At 32.5% G+C, this 11,655-nt stretch overlaps 1 protein-coding gene across 1 annotated transcript in view; it reads right to left on the bottom strand.

Annotated features, from left to right (window-relative positions):
- Window positions 1–3,350: 3,350 nt before the first annotated feature.
- Window positions 3,351–11,655, bottom strand: part of LOC114326243 (N-alpha-acetyltransferase 60) — a 66,783-nt gene continuing 58,478 nt past the window's right edge. Inside the window, exon 5 of the mRNA XM_028274552.2 lies at window positions 3,351–10,654. Within this exon, the coding sequence (XP_028130353.1) occupies window positions 10,522–10,654 (133 nt within the window). The 3' untranslated portion in view covers window positions 3,351–10,521. The remainder of the gene's footprint in view (window positions 10,655–11,655) is intronic.

Genomic DNA, 11,655 nt, shown 5'->3' with positions numbered 1-11,655 from the left:
ATGAATAAAACTGTTCAAAACCAAAATTTTATTGTAATTTATTTATGTAAGTACAAATTAGTACAATTAAACACACAGTTGTTATAAATATTTGACGGTTGAAAGTCATCACTTTTATAATTTTTAAAACATTAATTGTCATTAATGTCACCGAATGTATTTTTTCGTAGCAACGAAGGGCATCTGACGTAATATACTTGACGACGGGATATTGTCAAAAATTATCGGGTATACTATCACAAGAGAGTGAGAATAAATTGAAAATAATGCGACAGTTTTTCGACAATTTGTTGTCTGGCAATAGACACGAAAGCCCGCAGGGCTCGAGTGGCTATTGCCCAATGACAACAAATTTGAGTAAAAATGAAGCATTATTTTATTATTTATTCTTACTGTCGTGTGATATTCGTAAGATTATTTTTCAATACGTATATTATGGATATTTTCTTAAATGTGACAGTTGTCAAAACTAGGAAACTGGTTGCCATTAAACAGAAACAATCTACTTAAAAAAATTCTATCGGTAATTTTCTACAGTAGATATTTCTCAGGATAATTTTAATCTGATTGGACATAATTAAACACGTGATCAAATATCTTACTATACGATTGGAAGTTAAAATCATCAAAAAATAATCAGTTTAAATTTTATTTCTGTAGCTTTCTATTGGTCAGAATCTCCTATGAATGAAATAATCAAAACAATTAGTACAGTACTTTTTATATTAGAAATTCCCAAAAAAGTATATGAATTTAGTACTTTTACACTAGGATAGCCCCTTAAAGCGCATTTTAAGCTTAAAGTGCAACCAGGCATAAATTCAGCAAATGTATGGCTGAAATATATACACTGATGGCCAGCATCGGTGGTGACGAAACAATAAATATACAGGGTGAAATATAAGTAAATAAACAGGGCAAAAAATCTATAAATAAATTAACTTCTTTGTATAACTCAAACAACATGTGAAGAGCTTCGAATGGTTCGCATTGAGAAATGTGATGATTTACGTGTAAAAGTTAAATTTTTGGAATGTTGTTTTAAAAGGTACAAATAGTTAGATAATTAATAAGTTATAATAGAAATTAGATCAGTAGAATATTTGATAATGTTTATATGGACAATTCCAAGTTATCTTATTGAACTCCTAAAAGTTATCTTAGGGGAGAGAGAGTATGGTTTGAAATCAACATCTGAATTTTTGTGAAACTATAAAAATTTTTGTTTTTAAATTAAATATAGTCAGTCAATTCAAAGAATAAAAAAAAATTCAAGGCAAAGTATTGAAAAATAAGCCAACGGTGGCAAATTTTTACAGACACCTCAAAAAAATGGATTTTGCGAAAAAAAAACTCATCATTGAATCATGGTGAAACAAAAAATTCAAAAAGATTTTATTAGCTTATGAGTTTCTCGAGGTAACGCTGTCGAATTTTTTTAGTTTTAATGATTTTTGAATTTTTGGTATCACTCAAAAGTCAAAATAACGATTTTTTTGTAAAAAGAAGGCGAAAATCAACATATTTATTATTGTTAAACAAAAAATATTGATAAAACAAAAGATATCTAGACAGCGTTACCTCACGAAATGTCTAAAGAAAATCTATGCAAAATTTCAGGTTGATCGGTCAAGGAGTTTTTAAGTTACAATGTCCACCGCCTTTGAAAAAAGCAGTTTTGAGACAAACACTTTTAAAATTTTGACAACTTTTATTTTCGAAATCTTTTTTTGTTTCTCAAATCGTAAAGTGATGCACACCGGAATATGTTTTTGACTCGCGGAATAATTTACAAAAAAGAAAGGGAACAGTTGTTGAAAGTTTTTCAGTACGCTCAAGCGCGCTGGCGCGAAGCTGCTGCAGAGCGAGTCGAAGGTAGAGATATTCAACAAGCTATATATTCAGCCCTATTCAGTAAGTTTTAACAAATCGAATAGAAATGACCAAGTCGATTTTTAATTACCCGAAATCGGAATGTTTGATATCTATCGCGTCATTTTTGTGTTTGGATTGGTATTATGTAACTCGTATCACAATCAGAGTAAATCGAAATCTCTGACTTCTATTTCACGCGGTTCTGAGGCGGTGGCAACCCCGCATTAACCAGCGAAATTAGTGTTCTGTGACCTGTTTGTTACTGGATCTAAATTTTAAATATGACACCGATGTCATATCCTCAATGTTTTCATACTTTCTTCATACTATCCTCAAGTTTTAAAAAGTAAATAAAATATTAGTGTGAATACTGGATGCAAAAAGCTCAAAAAAGGATAAATGGTTTTAATTAAATTAAAGTTAATTAAAATGGATATAAAAAAGCAGATAAACTGATAAATAAAAAAAGATAAGTGAAGATAAGAAGTATAAATGCTTTGATATCAAAGATATTTAAATTGATGTTATTAATTCAATATTATTAATAAATTGTTTAAAATCGATATTACTAATAATATGCAATATGCAATCTTTAAGATTCGATTCCAACTGAAATAACTGCTAAACAACTTTTCCCAAAAATGGCATCTTTTCTACAATTTGTTCAGACTATGAGCGTTGACTGGTAAACAATATACAAGTATACTGGTATAATATACGTATTTATAAATCAACGCATAAGAAGTCTATCGTATGATATTCTTGTACATTATACCATTGATTGAAATTGTAGGGTATGGCAACACTGTGAGTGACAAACATTCAGATGCCAAATAGCAAATAAGTAAGGTTAGGTCCAATTCATACTCGTACAACATGTCTAAATGAAATATATAATTCTCTAAACAAATAACACCACAGACTAAAAATTAAGCAGCTAAAAAAAGGTACAAATACTATAAATAATAATTATAAATAAGTAGTAATCAATTATTTTTATATATAAAATATAAACGTCAAAACAAAACAAAATGCGCTTGCGTCAACCACAATTCCGATAATCGAAATCTCATCTCGACAGGGTAAATGCTGTCGAAGTGATTTCTATTCACTATTACGATTGTAGAGATTACGAAGTAGTTATGGAATACGGATTTGTACTATTTCTATTCGACTTGGTCACTTCTATTCGATTTTACCGACTTTTATCATCGAAATGAGTTGCAGAATATGGCATGATTTACGGTAATTTTGCTCCGATCAGTCTGAAATTTTCAGAGTATTCTTGAAGTTATGTACTTTCATTTAAAGTAATAAAATTTTTATAATTTTCAAACCATACCCCCTTCTTACAAGACAATCCGTAGTACGCTTCAAATTGACTATGTAGTATAATACTGATATTTTTTCGCATAATATCGTATGTACTTATTTTGAAAAATAACTTAAGTATCTAAAATTAAATAACGAAAATATAATACTAACTTTATATAAATATCTCATACAAAAACTGTGTAACAAATAATTTGTTTATTGGTTACTGTATTTATAGGTGTATACAAAATGTGTCGAAAATATGGTGCGGCAATACAGATAAATATATTTTTTTTATATTGTATATTTAAATAAAATATTTAAAACGTGCAAAATACTTTATTTAAAATAGTTTAACAGGATTGGCTAATAATGTGATGTATAGAAACAACAATATAATTAAAATTAATCACGTTCAATAAAAATATAAATTAATTAATTAAAATATCACGATTTTTAACTACATTTAAGATACGCGCCCACTTGACCGAACCGGTCGGCAACGGAACGCACAGAGACGATCGGCAATTTAATGTCTTTGTGACGTATCATATAAACTAACTGTTGGAGCGAAATATCAGAGCACATGCGACATTATGTAGCATTCGTATACAAAAAAGGAAATCGGTAGCAAATTTACTTTCCATGTTTCGCTTTTTACAAATTTTATACATCCATTTATTACGCTTCTTTTTGTAATCTTTTGTAATCTTTTTGGTTGTTCCTCCTCCTCCTCGCACTTCTTCTTAGCCTTCTATCCTCCATTTACGGACATAGACATCTCACCATCTCCTTCCATCGATCTCTATCCTGAGCAATACGTGGCTTGTGTTTTTAGTTTTGCATATAGCCGCTTAGAGGGCGCCACCACTAAAACCTTCCAACACAAACGTAACTTCAATCTTTTGTTGACATAAATCGAGAATTTCATTGCGTTACAATAAGTCGTGTATATACAGTGAATTTTTGAAATTAGCGAGTCGGTCGAAAAATGGATCTTAGCCGAGAACATTTTCGAGTAATAATTTTTTACAATTTTCGGAGAGGATTATCCCAACAGCAATGTCACGCTGAAATGATTTCTGTGTTTGGGAATTTAGTCAACTATTTCCCGCTGGTATTGCGAATTTCAACGTGATCTCTCCAGTCTCAGCGACGAATCCAGGCCAGGTCCACCCAAAACATCAGTCAAGCGACAAAACATTGATGCGGTTGGTCAGTTGGGCATTTCAAAGACCTCGATCCAAAAGATCCTACATGAAGAACTGTGTGTTAGGAAGTTGGTTCGCCGTTGGATCCCTCATTTGCTTACAGAAGAGCAAAAAGCGGCTCGCGTCAATTGGTGTCGAAAAACATTGGAACGGTTCAACAAAGGAAGCTCAAAAAAGGTTTATAGTATTGTTAGTGGCGATGAGTCTTGGATTTACTCCTACCAACCGGAAAATAAACGCCAATCCAGTGTGTGGGTGTTTCAATATGACGAAAAACCAACAAAAGTGATCCGTCCTCGAAGTGTGTCAAAGAAAATAGTCGCAACTTTTGTGTCAAAAGCTGGTGGCAACAATTGCTCTAGAAGATCGAAGAACGGTTACTTCTGATTGGTATATAACCGTTTGTTTACCAGAAGTTATCGCGAAACTCCGACAAAGCAACACACAACAGCGAATCATCCTACACCATGACAATGCAAGCGGTCACACTGCCCAAAAGACAATAGAGTTTTTGGAGCTTCAAAACATCGAATTGTTAAACCATCCACCGTCTAGCCCCGACTCAAGTCCCAACGACTTCTTCACGTTTCCAAAGATCAACAATTCAATGCGTGGGCGGCGATTCCAGTCGCCAGAAGAAGCCATCGATGCCTTTAAAACGGCCATTTTGCAGGTGTCCGCTGAAGACTGAAATAACTGTTTTACCAATTGGTTTGAACGTATGCAGAAGTGTATCGAACTTGGTGGGACATATTTTGAAAAGCAATAAGTCTATATATTTTTTGTTTTTATGGCTATATGCAAAAAGTATAGTTTGGCAATTTTTGTTGTGATATCCTCGCCCTTTGTTTTTGATCTTACCCAGTCGATATTCTTTTTATCGGACAGTCGTATACCAAACATTGCTCTTTCCATTGCCCTTTCTGTTGTGTTGTTCCTGGCACTACAAACTAACAATAATAGTTTTTGGATCCATCTTCCATGATGACGAAAGTTTTCCGGTAAACGCGCGTTACGGCATTTAATTCCGGGCTGTAGCGGTGCGTTTCGTTGCCGGTTTCGTCAAGTGCGCGCGTACCTTTATGTCGTAACACTAGGCATATGTTTCAGTATATAAAGTGAAGTTTAGGGTGTAAAGATTTTGAATGACTTTTTGCCCACAAGAGCATACATAAGTACACTTTGTATAAACACACGAGAGTTATCTACTATACCGGGTGGCCCAAAAGTCAGTTAACGCTATCAAAAAAACTCACGCGCAAGTTTGCGGCGTCTCCAAGAAAATATATCATGTTCTGTTAAGGGCCTTGCAAATAATTCACAGTTACAAGGTATTCGATATTTTCAGCAAGACGGTGCACCGCCTCATTACGGATTGCAAGTTCGTGAGTTTCTAAATGACCAGTTTAGTGATTGGATAGGGAGAAGAGACATAACTGAATGGCCCGCGCGTTCGCCAGATTTGACGCCCTGTGATTTTACCTTGTAGGGAGTATGTACTTAAAGATAAAGTTTTTGCCAATTTGAAGTTCTCCGTGCCAATTTGGAAAAGTCTGTAGAAAGACTTGTTTCACTGTGTATAAGCGTTGCCAAAAATGAATTGATGAACGTGGTTTACATTCTGAGCATAAAATGTAAAGCATGCACTTCTTTGTACCTACTTATTTACAATAAACAATAAACGTTTTTTTTACTTCAGTTATTTTTGCTTTTATTAATATACAAATCGGTTAACTGACTTTTGGTCCACCCGGTACTTAATTGGAATAATCCACAATCTTAAATGAGATCCACATATTTTGAGAACAATTTCTATGGTGGATTTCGTCAACCTTTTAAGAAAGGCCACAAGTAGTTTCAAAAATACACAAAAGATCTAGAGTGTACAGTGATGAGTGCACTAAAAACCAACAAAATAACGCAAAAGATGGAAAACATAATACGTTGTGTGATATAAAAAGAGATATAACCATTAACTAAACCTATAACCATTATATTACATAGTTTCCCACCTTTAGACGTATCGGAGGAGTATGACAACTAACATTGTGACAAAATTTTATAAAAATCTCCTCTTACAGACGTCTAAAGGTGGGAAACTATGTAATGTAATGTAAATTTATAGATTCCTTTTGATAATTTTACACGTATATGCATTTCGGAGGCAAAGACCGAACTAAAAAACGGAACAAAATTAGGAAGAACGCAATACAACTTGGATAATAAAAGCAGGCGTTTACTTTATTCCTGGAAACTAACATAAAAAGAAAAAGACACAAATCGACGACGTAAAAATACAAAAATGGTTAAATGTGTGCATAAAAAAGCAGCGAAGACACTCCAAGCAAACGAAACAAGGTCTTGTATCTAAAAGTATTATAAAACGGATAAGAACAACTAAAATGTAGAGAAATTAAAGATAGTTTAAAAGAAAAATAACACCTGATAAAAAGTGCGAATATAATATATTTGCACTTCTTGCATAGAGAACCATATACCTAGGATAAAAGCTAGGAAAAGAGTAAACAGCACCAACATTATAAATAATGGAAGAAGAGTACGTCGTGGTAACTGCAATAGGCCGTATGTCAAAATCATATGGAGTTTGGTTTATTACAAGTGACCGATCAATTCAGTCATTTACACAACTTGAAAAGGTCGTACGTCAACAGCCCAATAGGAAGTCGAGTATAAAGTCGAGTTTCAAAAAGTCGAATAGTTTGACAATGTTATTTGGCCACTGCAAACAACCTTATGTCAAGCTGTGATCAGAGATGCTGCCAAAAAAAAATAGTTGGAACATTACTAATCATAATATAATATACTTACAAAATATAAAGGTAAGTAGTTATGTTTATACGATCAATGCTTATAACAAGGTATAATCAATTTAGATTATTATTTTTATGCTCCAATATTTGACATAGAACTTTTTGCAACTGGGAAAGTATGAAATGGTTTTTGTCCCTCCTGAAAACTTCCAAGGTTTTGGCATACCACCTATTGCAGTTACCACAAACAAAGAGAGTTAAAAAATTCTCCAGGACCAAGGAAAATATAATCAAAACTCAGGATCAGGATCGCCGAAACTACTTGAAATGCTAAGTAGTAGATTATTTGCAGCATGTTTGAATGAAAAGAAGTGATTCTAATTAGGTAAACTGCGAATTTAAGCTTGTTGGAAGTTATTGGACGATGTTCGGAATAACTTTTTATTCCAACAATACATCTGTAGTTTACCCTTTCAAAACACCATATTTTTGCACTCTACGTAGAGAAAAGACGTTAAGATGAAAATAGAATCTCGTTTCAATTCGAGCTGCACTATTATTACACACGTGTTTCGAGGTTGCACCTCGAATCTTGTTGCTTCGTGTAGAGGTCGCTACTAGCGTACTCGGGGCCCTGATTCTAATTCAAATTTCGACTCAAAACAAGTCGCAATCAATATGGCGACGTTGAAATGCGACTGTGCGAGCCTTGCGGATTTTAGCTGAACTAACTAAATTATGTCATTAAATTGTGACACGGACATGAATGAATGGCCGAAAGGGGGGTTAGGTTTAGTTTAGGAGATGTGTTTTGTTTGTTTCTTGCAACGAAAACTAAAACAAAAGGTATTAATATGGCTGGGTTTTATGGAAATTTGCTGGGTTTGGAGGAATTAGATAGAATAGTATTAAATAAGAAATATAATAATTGAGAATGTCCACAACGTGAATTATCAACTCTGAAAGATGTAAGGTAATAATCTGGGAAAATTAGTATAAAACAAGGAAAATTATGAACCAGCTATATTATTGTTGGACATGCTGGAATCAAATCTTAAGATTTCATATATTAGTAATATAGCTATGCAAAGTCCGCAGAAAGTGTGCTATTTGGTTTATAAACAAATTAGCGCCCCGGAATCTTTTTTTCAATTATTGCTCTGTAACTCGGAAAATTTTAACGTTAAACCAAAAACATTCACATAAAAATTCACTGTAATTTAATTCTGCACAGATATTTTTTCCGATTTCCTTCGGCGGAAATTTTCCTCGGAAAATTCGGGTTTTCCAAACAAAATCTTTAATTTTCAACTAAAATTTTAGGGAAGTAATTATTTATTAATAATTAAATAACTTGGTGGCATAAATCTTTTTGGTTATGAGTGTCTTGAAGATATGAAAATTTGTACAAAGAGGGCCGGAATAAAAAGGTAATGGTTCAAAGATTGAAATCCTGTTGTTTATAATTCTGTCGCAAATGCCGGTCAAATTTGACCGGTTATACCTGGAACCACTCTTCTCAATTCAATTTTTTTTTCTTCGAAAAGGGCACAGAAGCCGTGCCCTTTTCAACAGCGTTGACTTAATTGATTTAATCTAATATTTTCTGAGGGGTATTTGTTTATAAGCCAAAAAATTGTTTCTTTATAACATTTCTGAGACCGCTCAAATAGTCCAATTTCAAATTCTGTAAAGTACGTTGAATAGGTATAGTGCTTTTTTATACGAAAATCATAGTTATTCTGGTGTATCATAATCTTTCTGGTTATTATTTCTACCGAAATTTTTTAATTAACATTGTCGCCGGCCTCCTTATATAATATAATCTCTAAAAAATCTTTCATGTCAACAATTTATTTAATTATTGATAAATTACTTGCCTAAAATTTTAATTGAAAATTGCAGATTTTTTTGGGAAAACTCGGATTTTCCGAGGAAAATTTTTGTTGAAGGAAATCGGAAAAAAATAACTTTGTGCAGAACTAAATTACGGTGAATTTTTATTTGAGTATTTTTGGTTAAAGGAAAAATCTTAGGAGTTACAGAGCACTAATTGAAAAAAAAAATATTTAGGAGTGCTAATTTGTTTATAAATAACATAACACACTTTCTGCGGACTTGACATATCCCATATTACTAATATATGCAATCTTAAGATTCGATTTTAGCAATAAAATAGCTGGTAAATATCTTTTCCCAAAAATTACATGTTTTCGATAGTTTGCCCAGACTATCAACAAACGTTGCGATGGTTGCATAGCCAATAAATCCAATAAACAGGAGGACCAACCCAAATACTGAGCAGTGTCAAAATAATAACGTTAATATCCCCAGTTGGAACTAATATCGAAATGAATAAGAATCGCTATAAATTGCGACTGTCATGGCGGAGTCGAAATTAAAATGCGACCTCGACATGAATTAGAATCAGGCCCCAGGTTTGTTATGTTACTCTAACGGCCATATAGATAAACAACATTTCATTTCAATTCGAACCACTACAAGTCTTCCTGATGAGAGGCGAAACCTCGAAACACTATAGAAGAACGGGTTGCAAACGTTGCTTATTTACATTCTGAAACCATCGGAGTCGAGGAATACATTTTTGTTAACGATTACCGTTCACTAAGCACCATTATACCTAAATTATATACCAAGATTTACTAGTATTCCAATGCTTCTTAAAGGTTATTTGTAACACAGTTCGTTACAAGGAGTCGATTAAGGCATTACATTGATGTTATCTTAGCTAGTTTGACGAAACTACATATTGGAAAAAATATAGGTACCGTAACTGGATATACAGTGAAGGAAAAAAGAAGGTAAAGTTTGTGGCGTAGTAATATAAAAACGTGAAATGTAAATTTAAAAAGCAGTTGAACTTTGAGAATGAAAGTTCAAACAAGAGAATAAGAAACCGGGGATGCCATGGACAAAAAAGTGTGAAGAAAAATTTCAAACGATGCGTTCTTAAAGCCTGTTACGGCTGCATTTATACTGTAGACACACATTATGAGTAAATATACAAGCCATTTCTAGAAAAATATAAAATTCTTCTTTTTCTTCGTATGAATTTCTTTGTTAAGTTCTTCTAAAGCTGTAAAAGTTATAAATAAAATTAAATATGTATAAATAATAAATCAATTTCTGCTATCAAAATATAACAATTTAAAGGTTTTTCTCAATTTGATATAATCACAATAACACATGATTCAATTATTCAAAATTGAAAACTAAAAACCTTAAAGTACGTAAAACATACAATAAATTATTTGATAATTGTATTCTTTATAAAATAAAAAATAATTTTCGACACATTCCGCATTTCAGAGACTAGTTTTCTAATTTGTTTAATGATTTTCGTGGTCATTACTTTTCGGCTCTCTCCACACCCAATGCAGCGCCCTGTTAATTTGGAACACCATCCATGGGAAGAGACCTACGCCGTTTATCACTTTGCTACACATGAACTGTACATAGTCGGTAAGCTTTATTAAGGAAAATGCCAATCCAGCTTAAAATACAAATTAAAATTCACTTATTTTGACGATCAACTAATATTCAAGATAAAACAAAAGCAAATATTTCCTAAGTTTGTAAAATTGGATCAAATTCTCTTTTTACAGTATTCTGAAAAAACAACGCTTGTTGTTTAAGAGGGTACATCAGCGCGCGGAAAAAGGGGTTCCAAGATTGCAGGTTTAATTTAAAATAGGGAAGGGAACAAAACCCCCATAAAATTGTTATGGGGTGCACAGACTGCACTATCATTTTTTAAGATGTTCCTGCAATAAGAATCCCAAGTAGCACTGAACGGGTTTATTAAGTCTTTTAAGGATGCTTTAAAACTGTAAAATAAAACTAAAATTAAAACCATTTGGTTTTTAAGTAAACCTTAAGGTTGCAATAAAACCGCTTTCAGCATAAAAGGGCCCACTCTGAAAGAGGTCAATAAAACCAAAAATAAAAACCTTATTAAAACTTTGTTTTCTTAAGCAACTGGTTTTAAAGCTGCTGTGAAGGTGCTTTTAAAACCATGTTAAAAGACACTTCAAGTGCAGGCAGTTTTATAACAAACTTAAAAAGGTTTCTTAAATGGAGACTTTTAAAGTCAATTTACCATATTAAATGATTCTTTAAACCTATATACTCCATATAGGCCAACAAATTTTTACATGTGTTATAATAGATACATACGCATTTGTAATCATAAAATAATAAAAAATACTTGGTTATTTCGGACTGTCAAGGTAGAAAAACACTTGCGCACCCAACTTTATTGATAATGTTAACAAAAAGAGGTCTAAATAACTCACCATAAAATTTCTGACTTTTGGCGATTAAAGAATAAAAATAATAAAAAAATTTAAATCCGAAAAATATTAATTTGAAAGAAAATTAATTTTATCTACAATTTTAATGTACAAATGTTAAAATAAATCGACTTTATGTCTTTAAGTCGCTTATTTATAATTTTTATGTAA

This window comes from Diabrotica virgifera, chromosome 7 (assembly GCF_917563875.1).
Source record: "Diabrotica virgifera virgifera chromosome 7, PGI_DIABVI_V3a".
Classification (NCBI taxonomy): Eukaryota; Metazoa; Arthropoda; class Insecta; order Coleoptera; family Chrysomelidae; genus Diabrotica; species Diabrotica virgifera.
The sequence above is the reverse complement of the archived record's forward strand: the minus strand, read 5'-3'. Positions and strand labels throughout refer to the sequence as shown.